General features: G+C 41.1%; 1 protein-coding gene across 6 annotated transcripts in view; it reads left to right on the top strand.

Moving 5' to 3' along the window:
* Positions 1-22,013, top strand: part of DCAF12 (DDB1 and CUL4 associated factor 12) — a 145,694-nt gene that overhangs the window by 29,887 nt on the left and 93,794 nt on the right. For all 6 annotated transcript variants that reach the window (XR_004538624.1, XM_033935456.1, XM_033935426.1 and 3 more), the window contains exon 4: positions 3,237-3,297. Coding sequence is in view for 5 of the 6 variants with exons in the window: in XM_033935456.1 (XP_033791347.1) it covers positions 3,237-3,297 (61 nt within the window). In the remaining variant the exon portion in view is untranslated. The remainder of the gene's footprint in view (positions 1-3,236; positions 3,298-22,013) is intronic.

Here is a 22,013-nt window from a genome sequence, read left to right as displayed (position 1 = left end):
TTGGTGCAGATTCTGTTTAGGTGATATCTATCGAATAAGGCAGTTTTTATGAGTTTTCTAAAAGCGTTGTAGATCAGCCTAGCTTTATTAATGTAGTTGTCTAGCCAATGTTGTTGTTTGTTTGCTTGGTACGTGAAGGTTCTATCCAGAAAGATTTTGTACTTACAATTGGTAATGCTTGGGTGTGCAAAAAGATAGCAGTTTCTGGTTTGTCTTATAGGGCTGTAGAATGCGAAGTGAGATTTCAAGTACATAGGAGTTAGTCCCCAAACTAGTTTGAAACGTATGCAGGAGAACTTGAAAATTATTTGTGCCTCGACTGACAGCCAGTGCAGTAGTTTGCAGTAGGGGGTGACATGGTCGCTCTTTTTTAATCTAAATATCAAGCGGACCGCTGTGTTCTGAATAATTCTTAGTTTCCTCACTGTTTTTTGGGGTATACCCATATAGACGATGTTGCAGTAGTCCAGAGTAGAAAGCACTAGTGATTGCACTAGTAATCTGAACGATAATGGGTCAAAGTATTTTTTGATCTTTAATTTCCATAATATCAGGAAACATTTTTTTTACCACTATGTTCGTGTGTTCGACCATTGTCAGGTGTGTGTCCAATGTGATTTCCAGTATTTTTATTGTATTAGTAATCGGGTAATCGTGGGTAAGTGCCCTTTCAGTGCAATAGGCAAGTCATTCTAGACTTGTGGGTTATCTCCAATGGCCATGAGCCAACTGCAGAAGGAGTCCACTCTGGATTTTTTCTCTGACTCTCCTCTACTTCACTGGGAGCTCTACTTCCACCTGTAGTTTTTCCCTTCTTCACGTGAGCTTGAAGGAGTGCTTCTGTTCTGCCCTCCCCTTTTTCTTCAGTGGTTTTTGACCCTTTTCTGGGTTTTCTTTGTGCTTGGAGCGTTTCTTTAGCTCTGCCTGCGTAGAGAAGAAGCAGACTCTGGTCTGCAGCTGACAGGCCAATCCCTGGTGGTACCTGTTGCCCATCATGCCTTTATTTCTTTGGATCTTGAGGCGGTCTTTGCTTTTTTTTCTCACCCTATGTTTATCAGGGGTTCGAGCAAAGGCTTTTAGACACCCTTTGGAGGCTCAGCAGTATCTCACAGGGTGCTGGCTACAATTTTCACCTCCACCTTTCCCTTAGCGTGTCCGTTGGTCCATGGGGATTGAGGTGCAGTTAGTCATCGTGTCTGATTGGCAGACCAAAGATCATGATCAAAGAGGCATTTCCAGCATGAGGCAGTGATTCTCTGATTCCAGCTACTGTAAGAGAGTTGAGGCAGACTGCAGCACATTCCCAGCACAGGTTTCAGTGAGTAAGTCTGTTAACAGCCTGTGAAGTGTGTGTGGGTCTGAATTTCACAGTTTTAAAGGTTTCTGCATGTCCCCTGAAAAATCCTAAAATCGCCATTTTTGTACTTTGACAAAGGTGTAAAAAATCATGATTTTGGTGTGGATTTCTTAGCGACCATCTTGGATTTTTAGCAATCTTTTTTTTTTTTTTTTCCAAAAGCCCCCTCCACTTCAAAAATTGCAGTTCTTGTCTCAAATCTTGTTGGGATGGAGTCTCTTCTGCTTCAAATCCTTGCCAGGATTACACAAATTTAGCACCTCTGGAGAGACTTGCGCCACATGCTGCACCTGGGAGAGGTGGCAGCGCCATGCTTAACCTCTCCCCTGTTTAACCAGGTGATTAAATGGGCAGCTAGCCCTTTGGAGTGGCCATTTCTTTTTTTCGGGACTCGGTAAGGCTTAAAGTTCTGCACAAAAGGACGCTGATGCCCTGCAACCCTAGAAACGAAAGGCCAAGTCAGGGTGACTCTACTCCTCAGGGACTGGAGGCCTTCTCAGAATTTGTGAAATATTTGTAAAATGTCTTTCAGGATAGCTGTGCTTCGCCTGCGCAGTCCTGCTCCTCCTCAGTGGTTTTGCCTCTTTAGGCACATCCTCTTTGTACCTGTTATTTCATTTTTCATTGTTGGCTGTTGTTGCATTTGTTTATATGAGCAGAATTGATTTGTTTGCTGGGGAGCTTCCTCGTTCCTCTCTCTCTTATTGTTATCCTCTACGGATGTTCCTGGCTGCTTTAAGACTGACTGGTAAGCAGAGGAGCATGCTCAGTGATGAGGTATGAGGGGGTAAAAACCTCTGAAGTTTTTAGATTTCTGATAGATCCTGGCGGGTGGACGGAAATAACCCTCAAGTCCCGGAATAAAGTGTGGATTTACAAAAAAAGAAGATTAGCAAAGGTAAGAACCTAATCTTTTGTTATTCTTTAGTATCTGGAATGTACCATTCTGGGCAAGTGGGTATTATCCTTTCCTTCCAGTAGATGGAGAAATGGATCTTTCTTAGTGCCATCACTGGTGTAACCTGCTGGTGCTGGCTTGAAAAGATTAGTTCTCTACTTCATCTGCCAGCAGGAATGGATAACTAGCTTGTCCAGGATGGTACAGCCCAACTAAAAGAAACACAGTTAGTAAAAGGAGCCCTAGATACTGGGGTCTGCATGTGCAAATAGCACAACTTTTGTTTTGGATAGGTTAAGAAATAATTCATTTTTCCTGAGCCTTGATGTTATATGGATGAGAGACTGATTTATGTTCTAAATTTCCGTGGTATTAGAAGGGTCTGAGTCAGTGGTTCTCAACCCTGTCCTGGGGACCCCCCAGCCAGTTGGGTTTTCAAAATATCCCTTATGAATATGCATGAGAGAGATTTGCATATAATGGAAGTGACAGGTATGCAAATCTCTCTCATGCATAGTCATTAGGGATGTCTTGAAAACCCGACTGGCTGGGGAGTCCTCAGGACAGGGTTGAGAATCACTGGTCTAAGTGAATCCTAAAGTTTGAACAAGCGTCAGAAGAGGTGCAAGGAAAATGTTGAATAATATTGGCGTAAGAATGAAGCCCTGTGGGACCCTGCATGGGACAGAAAAAGTGTTGTAAAGGGATTCCTGGAAAAGTAATGTCACTATGAATGTTGAATTAAAAACAATATAAAAATCATTTGAACAGTTGTGTATATATTTAATCACCTTGGTCATTTTAGCTTTTACCAGCATAATCATGGTTGGAATTTCTGCTTTTACTATTCTTTGCTTTCCCTGCAAACCTTGATAATCACAAATCTTTGGTTTGTACATAACTGATACCAAGAAATAGGTTCCAGTGCCTGTACTTTGATTCAAAATTAACTTTTTTGTATTTTTCTCCTTTTTTTTAAAGGATGGGCATAAAGACTGGATATTTTCTATTGCTTGGATTAGTGATACCATGGCTGTCTCTGGTAAGAATGTTTGTTATTTTGGGGGGAAAATCTTACAGTGATTTCTTTAGCTGAGAGGGGATGATGATGGGATATATTCCAGCCTTTGAGAGAGGAGTGATCAGAGCAGCATAAAGATTTTGTTCCACAAGTTAAATAGCATTTTTATGCTAAAATGTTGTTAGGGCTATCATGAAGGTGGTACTTGGCCTGTGTTTTTTTTCCAGGTAGGCCCAGTTTTTTTTAGTCCTGAGCCTCAGGGGTCTTATGAGGGTCTGATGAGGGGTACTCTCTCAAAGGGCAGAAGGGGATCTATTTCCAGTCATTAGGAAGTTTATTAGCCTATTTTCTAATCGTGTGCAAAATCCAGTAGATATTACTTAGATTAAAAAGTACCAGAACGCATGAGAGACGGGGTTAAAATAGGTTACAACCCTTTAATCTAAATTATTTCTTTTCTTTTATTCTCCTTCAGATAATTTAATACCACCAGCACTAAATGTTATCTGACAGGGAAGCTCCCTTTTTACTTTGGGAAGTCTTTACATCATTAAATTTATTTGCATTTTTTTTGTTAAATTGCACAGTTTGTAAAATTTAAAGATTTGCATTTCATTTCAGAAGGCCAGTGCACTTCTAGATAACCTTTTATTCCTTAGCAGCAGCAAATGAATCTAGAGACGAGTGGATTATCCATCCACGAGCAGGCAGAGACAGAGAACCCCAAACTGAGCTCTGTCTTATAGGATGGAATGCTCCCTGGCTAGCCAGTATCTCCAGCAGGTGGATGAATAGATCTGCTCTCATGACTAGATTGATTTTGTTGCTTAGCTCCTGTTTAGAATTTACAACTCAATTGAGTTGGGGGGATTAGGTTAGTTGGGTACCTAGTATGGGATATACCTGGTGGAGCCAGGTCACTTACCCCCTCCTCCAGCAATTGCCCCTCCCTTCTTTCCTCTGGGGCTGTCTCCTCTTCACTCCCTCCTAAGCAACAATTGTTTAAAAAAGAAAGAAAGAAATAGAAGGAAGAAGCAACATGGTCGACTCTAGCAGAGGAAAGGACTTTTCTTGTTGAGGCAGCAGGGACTGGCGTCCAAAGTACTGGATTTGTTCATGTGACCATGAGAACCATACCAAAAAAATGGAGCCGTGACCTTTTGCTTTAGTGGTGTGCATGGCGAATGGAGAAGTGCGGTTGATTTTTGTTTGTTGGCGTCACTGTCTGGAGTTCCAAAAAATAATCTCATGCCCCTGCATTGGTGTGCTTACCTGCCCAACTCTGGTGGCCTTCTTGCTTCTGCCAGTTGGAGCCAAAGAGTATGAGTTTTGACTGGGGTGTTCCAAGGCTGGACTATTGTCAGATGGCAATCCTGATATTGGGGAGAGTTTCCCTTGGTTCATGTCAGTGGGCCTTTGTAGCGCTATCTTCCCTTCCCGCAGTGTCGGATGGGATGCAAGGACAGCGTGCTAAATAATGCTGGGTGTAGGAGATGGGCCTTCTTTAGCTACATGTGGGGCTGTTGTGGGACCATGCGACCCTTTTTCCAGTGAGTAGAAGCTCCAGGCTAGTTGTTTTCTGCAACTTGCTACTTCCTCCTTGCCTTGGAGCAGACCTTATGCTAGAGCAGTTTCCAAGATAGGGTCAGCGTTTCTGTTGGCAGCCCCTTTTCTGCTGCTTGTTCCCCTTGCCCCTCATCTTCAGTGGCAGGGACATTATGGGTGTGGTTATACCAGCGGTGCTCCTCCTTAGCCAGTACTGTGGACCCCTTGTGGATATTTCTTACCTCAAAACATACGCTGGTTGCCTTCAGTGTCCTCAGGAGTTAACTGTTTTATTTCTTTTACCTTATTGTAGTTGATAGCATTCTTCTCAGGTTCCTGGATCCTGTGATTTTCTCCATACTTTAGATTCTAATGTAATCAGTGCACCTCTGGTTTCTTAGGACCAGGTGTCTGCCTTTAGTCTCTGCCACTTGCAGAACTTTGGACTTCAGGTTCCCTATCCTGGATTCTTAACATATATATTAGGTATTGTACCTTATTCATGGCTTCTGGTTTCCACATGGGTATTCGGCCCTGGCAAGATGTTTGTTCTTGCAACCTCTGGGTATTCTTTCATCTCGAGAGCTTGAGTTTTTGCTGGGGTTGCAGATATGTCCCCCATAATTATTTTCCCTTGCAGGGAGGCTTCAGCTTTATGTTGTTTCTCTCCATCGTATAGGAGCTGACATTCTGTTTGATTCCAGATCTGACATTTGGTCCCTTTGCAGCACTGGCATACTGTCCTTTTGACAATAGGGGCCATTGGGTGAAGGTCATAAGAGCATAAGAATTGCCTTACTGGGTCAGACCAATGGTCCATCAAGTCCAGTAGCCCGTTCTCATGGTGACCAATTCAGGTCCCTAATACCTGGCCAAAACCCAAAGAGTAGCAACATTCCATGCTACTGATACAGAACAAGCAGAGACTTCCTCCATGTCTTAATAACAGACTATGGACTTTTCCTCCAGGAATTTGTTCAAACCTTTCTTAAAACCAGCTATGCTATCTGCTTTTACCACAACCTTTGGCAACACATTCCAGAGCTTAACTATTCTCTGAGTGAAAAAATATTTCCTCCTATTGGGTAAAACCAATGGTCCATCAAGCCCAGTAGCCTTTTCTAACGGTGGCCAATCCAGGTCCCTAGTATCGGACCAAAACCCAAGGAGTAACAACATTCCATGCTACTGATCCAGGGCAAGCAGTGGCTTTCCCCCATGTCTTTCTCAATAACAGACTATGGACTTTTCCTCCAGGAAATTGTCCAAACCTTTCTTAAAACCAGCTACACTATCTGTGGGGTTTTTTTGTTTTTTTTAATCTTTATTCATTTTAAAACTTACAATAAGTGTTTCAGCAAATAAAAACATTTTAACTTAGATACAACACTTAATATTCTGCAATATTCCTTTTTGAGAAAGTTTATCACCCTCCCTCCCCTCCATATCAAAAGTATAACCAAAATACCATATAATCAAATATTTCCTAACATTTCTTTCACTTATAGAAAGACCAAACTCTATCCTTCCCCCCTCCCCCCGTCTTGGACATGAACTATTAAGGGAAAAATGGTATCTAATCATTACATTAATTTGTTAAAGGCTCCCAAACATCTTGAAATTTTCCTAAATACCCCTGCTGTATAGCTATTACCCTTTCCATTTTATATATATGACATAAAGAATTCCATCAGAAACTAGTTCAATCTATTCCATTTCTTCCAATTACTTGTAATTGGTTTTATGGTAACCCCTGTCATAATAAGTAAAAGCTTTATTTTTGAAGATATTTGGCTTTTTAGCCCTCATTGACATGCCAAATAACACAGTATCATACGATAATGCCACCGGATTTTCTAACAATTTATTTGGCCCCTTATTGATTTCCAAAAAGCCAATATAAATGGATAATAGAATAATAAATGATCTAAAGTCCCTGCTTTGAGATGACAATGCCAACATCTATTAGACTTAGAGCTTTCCAACTTTTGTAAACAAACTGGGGTCCAAAATGTTCTATGTAACAGGAAAAAACCAAGTTTGTCTCATAGATGCAGACACTGTACACCTCATCCTCCAAGACCAAATTTGTGGCCATTGAGATGCAATAATTTGATGCTTAATCTCAATGCTCCAAATGTCCCTAAGACCAGTTTTTGGCTTCTTTTTTACAAATCCGGCTATCAATTTATACCACTGAGTGGCCTGATATCCCAGGAAGTCCACCTGGGATGATGATAGGATATATTCCAGCCTTTGAGAGAGGAGTGATCAGAGCAGCATAAAGATTTTGTTCCAGAAGTTAAATAGCATCTTTATGCTAAAATGTTGTTAGGGCTATCATGAAGGTGGTACTTGGTGTGTGGTTTTTTCTTTTGTTTTATAAATCTTTATTCATTTTCTTATGTTACAACAAGTGTATCAAATAAACTCTTTAGAAACTTGAATATACACACTTGATTAACTCACATATTAGCATCAAATTTAACATTTCTTTAGAAAATTAGTATTAGATAAAGTTATAATATTATGCAAGAAATCTAAATTTATATAATTCTTATTGAATATATTAATCCCCCACCCCTCCCTCCCAAATCAATAATACATAAAATCAACTTTATTGTAAATTCATTCAAATATTGATATAGTATGTAATAATCAGAAAATAAAATCCCACCCCATTCCCCTCTAATCAAATATCTTATCATGGGAAAAGTTAATCATTCATTACAAAAATCTGTTAACGGTCCCCAGACTTTTTGAAATTTACTCACATAGCCTTTTTGTGTTGCAATGGTGAGTTCCATTTTGTATATATGACAGACAGAATTCCACCAGAAATTGTAATTTAACCTGTCATATTTTTTCCAGTTATATGTTATTTGTTGTATTGCTATTCCAGTCAAAATAAACAGAAGTTTGTTGTTATTTGACGAAATTTGACTTCTTGCTCTCATAGTTGTTCCAAATAAAATAGTATCATATGTCAAGGCTACCGGGTTTTCTAACATCCTATTGATTTGAGGCCAAATTGATTTCCAGAATGATAAGATAAATGGACAATAGAATAAAAGATGATCTAATGTCCCGACTTCAACATGACAATGCCAGCATCTATTAGACTTAGAACTATCTATCTTTTGTAAGCGAACAGGGGTCCAAAAAGCTCTATGCAGAAGAAAAAACCAAGTTTGTCTCATAGATGCTGACACCGTACATTTTAACCTCCAAGACCAAAGTCGTGGCCATTGAGATGCATTAATTTGATGCTTTATCTCAATGCTCCAAATGTCTCTAAGACCATTTTTTGGTTTTTTATTTACAAATCCGGATATTAATTTATACCACTGTGCGGCTCTATGATCCATTGAATCCATCTGAAAGCATAAGAATTCCAAACTATGGTAATTAGTAAGATTTTTCCATTCAGGGAACCCTACCTGAATGGACTGCTTCAATTGCAACCATCTAAAATATTGTGATTTATTAAGATTAAATTTATGTTGCAATTGTGAAAACTCCAACAACTTACCATTTTTTATTACATCCTCCAAAATACGAATACCTGCTATCATCCAATGCTTCCAGATGATTTTAAAACCGCCAATTTTGATCTTGGGGTTTAACCAAATCGTTTGAGTTGTTGATTTACTTATTGGAATAGGAGTTAGATTACTTATATATCTTAAAGTTTTCCAGGTATCCATAAATACTTTATGCTCTTTATATAACCTTCAAATGTAAACTAGGCACTATATTTAAATCAATTTAGAATGAAGAAAGTAACCAATCACGCTATCTTTCAGCAGAGAGATATTGTCTCACTGCCTTACCGACCTTCATTCAACAATTGGTTCAGTATTTGTTCACTGTTCCTCAGCGGGCCACCACACACTCAAGCATTCTCATTGTGTATGGCTTTATGCTCCCACTCCTCATTGGAACAAGGTATATTTTTTAATATTATACTTATTTTGCAATTTTCTATATAGATTAAATACTAAGAATACTTGGCTTTTAGCTTTTAGCTTTTGGCTTTTAGCAAGACGCTGTGCTGGGGAGTTAGTGTGAAAACACCGACATGTTTCGCCCGTATAAGTTAGTGGGGCTTTCTCAAGGCTCCAACTCCCTATAAGATATAAAATCAGGGTCTAAATTATACTGATCCACCTTCCCAACTTCTTACAGCATTATTTAAAGTATAATTGTATAAAGTATATTTAAATCATTCTTACCTCTCACAAACATTCAACCACCATAGCGTCAAAACGAAATGGCCGGCTGACTCTAAATCACGTGATTTATAGGTTCCGTCCCCTCCCATCCAACTGACGTCAGGGGACAGAATGTATTTTAATATAATAGTTGTACTTCGGTACACTGAATGACTGGACAATATGGAGGAACCTTAATCCCTATATGATCTCATATAAGGGAGGCCCATTCTAGCTCGTTGTTCAGTCCATACGGAGTCACTGAGTTTAAGCGGTAAATCCATCGCTGTTCTAACATGTTTAACCTCTGTTCCCAATCCCCTTTTAGTTCACTTGTTTCTAAGTGGTCTATAACTCTCCATTTTAATTGGTGGACCCCGTGCTCTTTATCAATACAATGCTGGACTAGCGGGGCTTGTATAGCTAAAGTAGTGATCCGCGATTTATGTTCGTTAAGACGAACATTAATCGCTCTCTTCGTGCGCCCTACATAAATTAAATTGCAGGGACATACGATGATATAAACTACACGAAGGGTTCTACAACTGGTATTGGTCTTGGCTTTTATTACATACCCCGATTGTGGATCAGTCCATTGGGGGCCCTCCAAAGTCAAGCTACACCACTGGCACTGTCGGCATTTTTCATGGCCCCTGATCGTACTGGGGTCCACTTTCGTTCTATCAGATTTTAAAAGTGCCTGGCCAATGGTCTTACCCCGGCGATGTGAAAACAGGGGGGGTTCTACTAAACATTCATGTAGATTCAGTATGGGCCAAAATTGTTTAATCAAGGAGATTAATACTCCTGATGCAATTGAGTAAGGTAAAACACAGAGAAGACGATTTTCCTCTTTGATGTTAGATTTTTCTTGTAGTAGAAGATCTCTCTGGGCGTACCTTGCCCTAAGGTACGCTAGTCTAAGGGATCTTCTAGGATAGCCCCTTGCTAGGAAACGTGCCTCCAAATCTTTAGCTACCTTTTTAAATTCAACTAGGGTGGAACATACCCTGCGTATCCTCAAATACTGGCTGATGGGCAAGTTGTATCTCAGATGGTATGGATGGTAACTATTAAAGTGGAGTAATGTATTCCTAGCTACAGCTTTTCTATATAGAGTGGTATGTATCCCTGAATCATCTTTATTAATAAGGATGTCGAGAAATTCAATCTTGGTTTTACTATGATGAGCCACAAACTGCAGATGTGGATTTAAGGTGTTAATCCATATGCAAAATTTCTTAAGATCTTGCTCTGTCCCTTCCCATAGTATAAAAATGTCATCCAAAAATCTTTTCCAGACCTGGATGGACTGGAAAAATGTCGAAGGGTACACAAGTTCAGACTCAAACTTCCCCATGTATAAAGTGGCAATAGACGGAGCCACTGTCACCCCCATTGCAACACCCTCTATCTGCTGGTACATAACTCCATTATATTCGAAAAAACTTTCTTTGAGAACCCATTCAGCTAACCTAAGAAGGAAAGAGTTGGATATTCTCAGATGTTCAGTCCTATTCACTAGGGTGTCTTCAATAATAGAGAGGGCGTCGTTTTGGGGGATCTTAGTGTACAGGGACACTACATCAAGTGTAACCAAGATTGATTTTTTGTGGGGAATTATATCCTGAAGAATCCTAAGAAAATGCGAGGAGTCTCTCAAGTAGGATTTTACCTTAGCTGCTTCCACCTTTAAAAATGTATCAAGGAATTTAGAAAGCGGTTCTAGTAGGCTAGTCCTAGTATTAACTATGGGTCTTCCTGGGGGGTCTATTTATGCTCTTGTGTATCTTGGGTACAAAGCGGATAGTGGGGGTTCTCGGATGTTTTTCTAAGAGAAACTGATATTCTTTAGTGGTTATATAGCCTAATTCATAGTATTGAGTGATGAAAGAAAAGATTTCTTTCATTAATGGGCCTGTAGGGTCCTGTGCAAGGACTTTATAAGCTGTTGGGTCCTGTAATTGTCTATCTGCTTCTCCCTGATAGTTTTGAAGATCTTGCACCACTGTTGCCCCTCCCTTATCCGCTTTGGTGATGGTAATGTTATTCATTTCTCGAAGTTGATGAAGTGCTTGATGTTGTTGGTAAGTGAGGTTGTATTGAATATTAGAGGGTTCCAACGATCTTTCGAACTTGGTTATCCCATCCATTACTAAGTCCTTGAATGTGCTTAATGCTGGGTCCAACTGTCCTGGGGGTGTCCACTTTGATTCTTTTTTCACTATGGACAAATCTTCACGTTCAGGGAAAACTGTCTGTGTTTGAAAAAATAGCTTAATGTGTAATTTTCTAATGAATTTATGAAAAGCTATTTTAAGAGTAAAAAAATCTGGTCTCTCCTGAATTACATACCCCAGGCCCAGCTGGAGCACCGTATTTTGGCATGATGTTAGAGCTATAGAAGATGTGTTAATTACTAGGGGCTTTATTTCGTCCGTGTTGTTCTGCCCCGAGTTTGGCCCCGTCCTCTGTTTCTGGTCTTTACATTTAGAGCCCTGACGGGCTGTTGTTGTTGGATTTCTTCCCCAGACGTCTTCGAAACAGAGGAATCTCCTGAGTCGCCACTCACTGCATCAGAGTCGGTAGAAGATGCATTAAATGCTATTTTCTTTTTGGTTTGTGTTGGGATATTCCTTTTATTCCAAGTATACACCTTTCCTGATGTGTAGTCCCTTTCGTCACTTTTCCATTTTTTAATTTTGGTTTGTTTTACTGAATCCCGCAGATTTTGTAGCGTCTCATCAAGTTCTTTTCGTTTGTTGTCATACTCTTCCTTTTCCATTTTCCTCTGGAGATCTTGTTCCATATCAATGCACTTCACTTTCAAATCCTGTTCTATAACTGTCGTCGTTTCCACCAGCAGTAACATCAAGTCTCGGGAGCATCTATTTAAAATAGCATTCCACTTATCCATGAACGCCTTGTCCATATTCATCAACATCGGTTCTTTGAGGATACGCAGTCCTCTAGGTATCATGGCCCTCTTTAAGTACTGGATAAGTGTACTCCCGTGTAGCTCCGCCCTAATTAGTCTCTTCTGTGTTAATTCCCATTCTTGTTGAATGAAGGTCGGTAAGGCAGTGAGACAATATCTCTCTGCTGAAAGATAGCGTGATTGGTTACTTTCTTCATTCTAAATTGATTTAAATATAGTGCCTAGTTTACATTTGATGAGAATAATGGCACAGGATGAAACAGAATTCATTGGGTACACTGATGAACAATTCAGGTCTATAGTTTCTAGACCTGCTTTACTGGATGATGTGGAGGACACCCCAGGACTATCCACCTGGCAAGAATGGGAATTAACACAGAAGAGACTAATTAGGGCGGAGCTACACGGGAGTACACTTGTCCAGTACTTAAAGAGGGCCATGATACCTAGAGGACTGCGTATCCTCAAAGAACCGATGTTGATGAATATGGACAAGGCGTTCATGGATAAGTGGAATGCTATTTTAAATAGATGCTCCCGAGACTTGATGTTACTGCTGGTGGAAACGACGACAGTTATAGAACAGGATTTGAAAGTGAAGTGCATTGATATGGAACAAGATCTCCAGAGGAAAATGGAAAAGGAAGAGTATGACAACAAACGAAAAGAACTTGATGAGACGCTACAAAATCTGCGGGATTCAGTAAAACAAACCAAAATTTAAAAATGGAAACGTGACGAAAGGGACTACACATCAGGAAAGGTGTATACTTGGAATAAAAGGAATATCCCAACACAAACCAAAAAGAAAATAGCATTTAATGCATCTTCTACCGACTCTGATGCAGTGAGTGGCGACTCAGGAGATTCCTCTGTTTCGAAGACGTCTGGGGAAGAAATCCAACAACAACAGCCCGTCAGGGCTCTAAATGTAAAGACCAGAAACAGAGGACGGGGCCAAACTCGGGGCAGAACAACACGGACGAAATAAAGCCCCTAGTAATTAACACATCTTCTATAGCTCTAACATCATGCCAAAATACGGTGCTCCAGCTGGGCCTGGGGTATGTAATTCAGGAGAGACCAGATTTTTTAACTCTTAAAATAGCTTTTCATAAATTCATTAGAAAATTACACATTAAGCTATTTTTTCAAACACAGACAGTTTTCCCTGAACGTGAAGATTTGTCCATAGTGAAAAAAGAATCAAAGTGGACACCCCCAGGACAGTTGGACCCAGCATTAAGCACATTCAAGGACTTAGTAATGGATGGGATAACCAAGTTCGAAAGATCGTTGGAACCCTCTAATATTCAATACAACCTCACTTACCAACAACATCAAGCACTTCATCAACTTCGAGAAATGAATAACATTACCATCACCAAAGCGGATAAGGGAGGGGCAATAGTGGTGCAAGATCTTCAAAACTATCAGGGAGAAGCAGATAGACAATTACAGGACCCAACAGCTTATAAAGTCCTTGCACAGGACCCTACAGGCCCATTAATGAAAGAAATATTTTCTTTCATCACTCAATACTATGAATTAGGCTATATAACCACTAAAGAATATCAGTTTCTCTTAGAAAAACATCCGAGAACCCCCACTATCCGCTTTGTACCCAAGATACACAAGAGCATAAATAGACCCCCAGGAAGACCCATAGTTAATACTAGGACTAGCCTACTAGAACCGCTTTCTAAATTCCTTGATACATTTTTAAAGGTGGAAGCAGCTAAGGTAAAATCCTACTTGAGAGACTCCTCGCATTTTCTTAGGATTCTTCAGGATATAATTCCCCACAAAAAATCAATCTTGGTTACACTTGATGTAGTGTCCCTGTACACTAAGATCCCCCAAAACGACGCCCTCTCTATTATTGAAGACACCCTAGTGAATAGGACTGAACATCTGAGAATATCCAACTCTTTCCTTCTTAGGTTAGCTGAATGGGTTCTCAAAGAAAGTTTTTTCGAATATAATGGAGTTATGTACCAGCAGATAGAGGGTGTTGCAATGGGGGTGACAGTGGCCCCGTCTATTGCCACTTTATACATGGGGAAGTTTGAGTCTGAACTTGTGTACCCTTCGACATTTTTCCAGTCCATCCAGGTCTGGAAAAGATTTTTGGATGACATTTTTATACTATGGGAAGGGACAGAGCAAGATCTTAAGAAATTTTGCATATGGATTAACACCTTAAATCCACATCTGCAGTTTGTGGCTCATCATAGTAAAACCAAGATTGAATTTCTCGACATCCTTATTAATAAAGATGATTCAGGGATACATACCACTCTATATAGAAAAGCTGTAGCTAGGAATACATTACTCCACTTTAATAGTTACCATCCATACCATCTGAGATACAACTTGCCCATCAGCCAGTATTTGAGGATACGCAGGGTATGTTCCACCCTAGTTGAATTTAAAAAGGTAGCTAAAGATTTGGAGGCACGTTTCCTAGCAAGGGGCTATCCTAGAAGATCCCTTAGACTAGCGTACCTTAGGGCAAGGTACGCCCAGAGAGATCTTCTACTACAAGAAAAATCTAACATCAAAGAGGAAGATCGTCTTGTCTGTGTTTTACCTTACTCAATTGCATCAGGAGTATTAATCTCCTTGATTAAACAATTTTGGCCCATACTGAATCTACATGAATGTTTAGTAGAACCCCCCCTGTTTTCACATCGCCGGGGTAAGACCATTGGCCAGGCACTTTTAAAATCTGATAGAACGAAAGTGGACCCCAGTACGATCAGGGGCCATGAAAAATGCCGACAGTGCCAGTGGTGTAGCTTGACTTTGGAGGGCCCCCAATGGACTGATCCACAATCGGGGTATGTAATAAAAGCCAAGACCAATACCAGTTGTAGAACCCTTCGTGTAGTTTATATCATCGTATGTCCCTGCAATTTAATTTATGTAGGGCGCACGAAGAGAGCGATTAATGTTCGTCTTAACGAACATAAATCGCGGATCACTACTTTAGCTATACAAGCCCCGCTAGTCCAGCATTGTATTGATAAAGAGCACGGGGTCCACCAATTAAAATGGAGAGTTATAGACCACTTAGAAACAAGTGAACTAAAAGGGGATTGGGAACAGAGGTTAAACATGTTAGAACAGCGATGGATTTACCGCTTAAACTCAGTGACTCCGTATGGACTGAACAACGAGCTAGAATGGGCCTCCCTTATATGAGATCATATAGGGATTAAGGTTCCTCCATATTGTCCAGTCATTCAGTGTACCGAAGTACAACTATTATATTAAAATACATTCTGTCCCCTGACGTCAGTTGGATGGGAGGGGACGGAACCTATAAATCACGTGATTTAGAGTCAGCCGGCCATTTCGTTTTGACGCTATGGTGGTTGAATGTTTGTGAGAGGTAAGAATGATTTAAATATACTTTATACAATTATACTTTAAATAATGCTGTAAGAAGTTGGGAAGGTGGATCAGTATAATTTAGACCCTGATTTTATATCTTATAGGGAGTTGGAGCCTTGAGAAAGCCCCACTAACTTATACGGGCGAAACATGTCGGTGTTTTCACACTAACTCCCCAGCACAGCGTCTTGCTAAAAGCCAAAAGCTAAAAGCTAAAAGCCAAGTATTCTTAGTATTTAATCTATATAGAAAATTGCAAAATAAGTATAATATTAAAAAATATACCTTGTTCCAATGAGGAGTGGGAGCATAAAGCCATACACAATGAGAATGCTTGAGTGTGTGGTGGCCCGCTGAGGAACAGTGAACAAATACTGAACCAATTGTTGAATGAAGGTCGGTAAGGCAGTGAGACAATATCTCTCTGCTGAAAGATAGCTTTATATAACCTTGGCATTTTGATACTAACTACATGACTAAGACGCAAGGGAAACATAAGTCTCCATTCTATCCAGAACCAATCTGGAATATTATCAGTGGGCTCTGGGAGGATCCAATACATACCTTGACGTAAAATATAGGCTTGATGATACCTATAAAAATTGGGAAAATTTACCCCGCCTTCCACAATTGGCCTTTGCAACGACATTAAAGCAATTCTGGGATTTTTACCAAGCCAAATAAATTTTGTCAAAACCCTATTTAATTTTTTATAAAAAGATTCTTGAAAGAAAACTGGTATCTTCCCCATTTGGTAACAAACTACAGGCAAAATCATCATTTTAACAGTTTGTACTATTCCCCACCAAGATAAATGCAAAGGATTCCATTGCTCACACATTTCTGTCACCTTTTGTAATATACATTTTTCATTAATTTTCATTGTTTCATCCACTGTTTTTGTAATCCAAATTCCTAGGTATTTACCGTATTTTCACGCATATAACGCGCGCGTTATACGCGTTTTTACCTACCGCGCATACCCCTCGCGCGTTATATGCGTGAGCGCGGTATACGAAAGTTTTCAAACATAGTTCCCACCCCGCCCGACGCCCGATTCACCCCCCCAGTAGGACCACTCGCACCCCCACCCCGAACGACCACTCGCACGCGCTCCCACCCGCACCCGCATCCACGATCGGAGCAAGAGGGAGCCCAAGCCCTCTTGCCCGGCCGACTCCCCGACGTCCGATACATCCCCCCCCCCGGCAGGACCACTCGCACCCCCACCCCGAAGGACCGCCGACTTCCCGACAATATCGGGCCAGAAGGGAGCCCAAACCCTCCTGGCCACGGCGACCCCCTAACCCCACCCCGCACTACATTACGGGCAGGAGGGATCCCAGGCCCTCCTGCCCTCGACGCAAACCCCCCTCCCCCCCAACGACCGTCCCCCCCCAAGAACCTCCGACCGCCCCCCCAGCCGACCCGCGACCCCCCTGGCCGACCCCCACGACCCCCCCACCCCCCTTCCCCGTACCTTTGGAAGTTGGCCGGACAGACGGGAGCCAAACCCGCCTGTCCGGCAGGCAGCCAACGAAGGAATGAGGCCGGATTGGCCCATCCGTCCTAAAGCTCCGCCTACTGGTGGGGCCTAAGGCGCGTGGGCCAATCAGAATAGGCCCTGGAGCCTTAGGTCCCACCTGGGGGCGCGGCCTGAGGCACATGGTCGGGTTGGGCCCATGTGCCTCAGGCCGCGCCCCCAGGTGGGACCTAAGGCTCCAGGGCCTATTCTGATTGGCCCACGCGCCTTAGGCCCCACCAGTAGGCGGAGCTTTAGGACGGATGGGCCAATCCGGCCTCATTCCTTCGTTGGCTGCCTGCCGGACAGGCGGGTTTGGCTCCCGTCTGTCCGGCCAACTACCAAAGGTACGGGGAAGGGGGGTGGGGGGGTCGTGGGGGTCGCCAGGGGGGTCGCGGGTCGGCTGGGGGAGCAGTCGGAGGTTCTTGGGGGGGGCGGTCGTTGGGGGGGAGGGGGGTTTGCGTCGAGGGCAGGAGGGCCTGGGATCCCTCCTGCCCGTAATGTAGTGCGGGGTGGGGTTAGGGGGTCGCCGTGGCCAGGAGGGTTTGGGCTCCCTCCTGGCCCGATATTGTCGGGGAGTCGGCGGTCCTTCGGGGTGGGGGTGCGAATGGTCCTGCCGGGGGGGGGGATGAATCGGACGTCGGGGGGGGGTGAACGGAGAGTCGGGACAGCGCACGGAGAGGCGGGGCAGTGCACGGAAGTCAGGGGGGTGAACGGAGAGTCGGGACAGCGCACGGAAAGTCAGGGCAGTGCACGGAAGTCAGGGGGGGTGAACGGAGAGTCGGGACAGCGCACGGAAAGTCAGGGCAGTGCATGGAAGTCAGGGGGGGGTGAACGGAGAGTCGGGACAGCGCACGGAGAGGCGGGGCAGTGCACGGAAGTCAGGGGGGTGAACGGAGAGTCGGGACAGCGCACGGAGAGGCGGGGCAGTGCACGGAAGTCAGGGGGGTGAACGGAGAGTCGGGACAGCGCACGGAAAGTCAGGGCAGTGCACGGAAGTCAGGGGGGGTGAACGGAGAGTCGGGACAGCGCACGGAAAGTCAGGGCAGTGCATGGAAGTCAGGGGGGGGTGAACGGAGAGTCGGGACAGCGCACGGAGAGGCGGGGCAGTGCACGGAAGTCAGGGGGGGTGAACGGAGAGTCGGGACAGCGCACGGAGAGGCGGGGCAGTGCACGGAAGTCAGGGGGGTGAACGGAGAGTCGGGCAGCATGCGCGGTATAATCGTGAGCGCGTTATACCAAAGTTTTTGTGCTTATCATCGTGATTTCTGCGCGCTATACACGTGTGCGCGTTTTATACGGGTGCGTGTTATTTGCGTGAAAATACGGTAATAGCATCTTCCTTCCAAACAAAAGAGAATGCATCAAATAAACCTTTTGTACAATGTATATTTAATGGAAGAACTTCTGATTTATTCCAATTTATCTTGTATCCTGAAAATTTTCCAAATTTTTCAATCAACTCAAGTAAACATGGAATGGTAGATTCTGGATTCCTCAAATACAATAGTATATCATCTGCATAAGCAGATACTTTATATTCTCTATCTGAATGTGGTATACCTTGTATGTCCTTTACTTGTTGGATAGCCAATAATAAGGGTTCTAAAACATATCAAACAGCAAAGGAGATAAGGGACAACCTTGTCTAACTCCCCTCTGCAAATTAAAACTTTCTGAAAAAGTATTATTAATATATAATCTAGCAGTAGGGGAACTATACAATGTTTGTATTATTTGTATGAATCCAGGACCTATACCAAACCATTCCAATGCCTGATACATAAAGGTCCATTCCACTCTATCAAAAGCCTTCTCTGCATCCAGAGAAACAGAAAAAGTAGGCTCTCTCATTTTCTTTGTTAAATATAACATATGGAATGCCAATCTGGTATTATGAGATGAATGTCTTTGAGCAACGAATCCTGTTTGATGCATACCTATAATATGAGGGAGAGCTTTAGCCAATCTTAACGCTAATATCTTTGCTAGTAATTTACCATCTACATTTATTAAAGATATTGGCGTATAGTTTGAAACCAAAGTGGGATCTTTATTTGGCTTTGGCAAAACAATAGTTAAAGATTCTGCCATAATGCCAGTAATAGAACCTTTATTAAGTTGATACTGATAAAGATTTAATAAATAAGGCAATAGGAAATTTTGAAATGATTTATAAAACTCCACCGTATATCCATCACCACCTGGAGCGGATCCAACTCTAAGGGACTTCAAATCTGTTCCTAATTCTTTTAGTGATATTGGCTCTTCCAAGCTTCGTTTTACATGTTCAGGAATTTTTGGACCCTCTAACATTTTCAAAAATTCTAAACCATCTTTTTCTTTATCTAAATAAGTCTCGGAAGAATAAAGAGATTTATAAAACTTTAGGAATTGTTTTAAAATAGGCTCAATTTGTGTAAATGTTTCACCATTTTCATCTTTAATGGCAATTAATTTTGATTTTCTTTTTTTCGCTTTAAGATAATTTGCCAATATTCTTCCCGCCTTATTTGAGTTACCATAATACAATGCTTGCTGAGAAAATAAATCTTTCCTAATCAACTTAGATGAAATCTCATTATATTTGCCCTTAACCTTTAGCAACTCCTGTTGAATAGAATATTCCCATTTTTCTATAAGTTTTGATTCTAAAAATTTAATCTCCTTCTCTAAGTTTAAAAATTGTTTTTTAATCTGTTTTTTAAGATAAGCAGAATAAGAAATTATTTGTCCTCTCATTGATGCCTTAAAAGTATCCCATAATATTTCCATAGAGATTTCATCCTTATCATTCAATTGAAAATAATCTTTCATTTTTGTTTGAAGATTCTCACAAAATATTGGATCAGCATGCAATGTATTATCAAACTTCCAAATTGGTCTATTAGTATTTTGATCTGTGATCTTAATTTCAATCCATACCCCACCATGATCAGATAAAATGATTGGATCAATGGCAGCTTGTGTCACTTGATGTATCAAATGATTTGAAATAAAAATATAATCTATTCTTGAGAAAGAGTTATGAACATGAGAACAAAAAGAAAATTCCCGTCCATCAAAATGAAGTATTCGCCAAATATCTGTCAAATCGCAAGATTGTACAAAATTATCTAATCCCAAAGATTTCATAAATCTTCTTGGGTTTTTATCCAATAGAGGATCCATAACAGCATTGAAATCCCCAGCTTCTATTAGATTCGAAGTAGCCAGTGGCAAAATCAGTTGTTGAAGAGTCTTAAAAAATTCATTTTGATTCGAATTAGGGGCGTATATATTAAACAACGTCATGGTAGTATTTCCCATGCTCATTTCCATATTTACCCATCTGCCATGAGTATCCGATGCCTTTAATTTGAATGAAGCAGAGCATTTTTTATTTACTAGAATAGCAACACCCGCTTTTTTCCCTATAGCTGGAGAGAAGAAACAATGCTTGACCCAACCTCCTTTCAGCTTATTAGAGAGAGAGAGTACCATTTTTATGGGGCATTAAGACTTATTGGGTCATGAAGGAAGCTATATGAATTCAAAGTCTATCCCAGATTTATAATGGAATCCTCCGTTAATCTTACCTTCGTTTAAAAGTCGTGAGGGAGATTCGAAAAGAAATCTAATATTTCAAAACCAAAAAAAAAAACCTCTCTCAGCGCCATCTTTCATACTTGCACTTATTTTTTTTTTTCCCCCCCCCATTGGTGACATGAATTAAATAAAACCGCCCATCATACATTCTTTTCAACCATACTTTTGAAACGCAAACTCAAACCGGAAGTATTTCCTCTAACAAGAAATCATCCATTTTAACCAATCCTATTCTGTTCTTATACATTACGATATATTTGGTAATATTATTGAAGGCTTCCTCCTCCTCCCCTTTAAGTAACGCCTCCTGCTTTTATATAGCCAATCAATGCCTTTCCCCACATAAGTTTAAAAAAAAAAAAAAATTCATATCCTGTGTTAACAGCTCAATCGGATCTTCACTATTACCACGGTCTTACATGTAAGTTTACTTTCATCTATTAGTTCTATAAAACTTTTCATTCCATAAATGTAAGATCGTGTAAGATTTTATGTTCTATTCTTTCATCTCTTCTAAGAGTGTTGTTCGTCTTATAGTTTCATGTTTGTGCACGTGCGATTCTATTCCGTTGCAATTTGAAACAAAACCATAAAAGTTCTAAGTTTTAACCGAAGATCCTTTGTATTTCTGCTAATAAAATCAATATTTATAAATTAAATACTAATAAATTATAAGTAAATAATCGACATTAACCGGAAAAATTTCCCTTGAAATGACTTTTAAAGATGTCATTGGTTGTTCATATTGCTCTTGATATTCTTGTAACTTTTTAGGGTCTGAAAAATTTTGAATCTTATTTGCAATTGTGACTTTCATTACTGCCGGGTAAAGGAGCCCGTATCTAGCCCCTAGCGATCTTAATTGGGGCCTCAGATCCAGAAGTTGTTTTCTCCTAGATGCAGTTTCTCTCGCAAAGTCAGGGACAATGTGTATTTTTGCATCTTGACATCTGAGATTTTTGTTCTCCTTGGCTAATTGACAAATTTCCATCGCTTGTTGATGTCTCAAGAGTCTAAAAATTAAAGTCCTTGGACCCGTTTGAGAGGTTTTCTTCTGTGCTGGTATCCTGTGTGCCCTTTCGATCTCCAGTGCAGTCTTGAATTTTAATGGCAACACTTTAGGCAGGAACTGTTCCAGGAAAGTTATAGGATCGTTTTTTTCCACCCCTTCCGGCATTCCGATGATTCTTAAATTATTTCTTCTTTCACGGTTCTAGCTGTCTTCAAGGTCTCTTTTAATTTTTTCAACCTCCTTCCATATTATTTTGCATTGCATCTTGTCTATATTTAATTGTTCAGAATTGTCTTCCAAAATATTTATTCTATTTTCCGTCACATCCACTCTTTTAGTAAGAATTGCAGCATCGTCAATTGCTTTTTGTAATTTTTTATTACTGTCTAATACAATCTCCTTAATTTGCCGCAATTCATCCATAACGTCGGGGCTTTCATCTGATGGCAACGAAACTTTTGAAGGTGGAGTGCCCGGCTCCGGCTTTGATCTCTTATTGCTTCCTGTACCGGATCCTCC

The sequence above is a fragment of the Geotrypetes seraphini genome, chromosome 1, assembly GCF_902459505.1.
Source record: "Geotrypetes seraphini chromosome 1, aGeoSer1.1, whole genome shotgun sequence".
In the NCBI taxonomy this organism is placed as follows: domain Eukaryota; kingdom Metazoa; phylum Chordata; class Amphibia; order Gymnophiona; family Dermophiidae; genus Geotrypetes; species Geotrypetes seraphini.
Note: the sequence above shows the minus strand (reverse complement) of the source record. Positions and strands in the feature narration are given on the sequence as shown.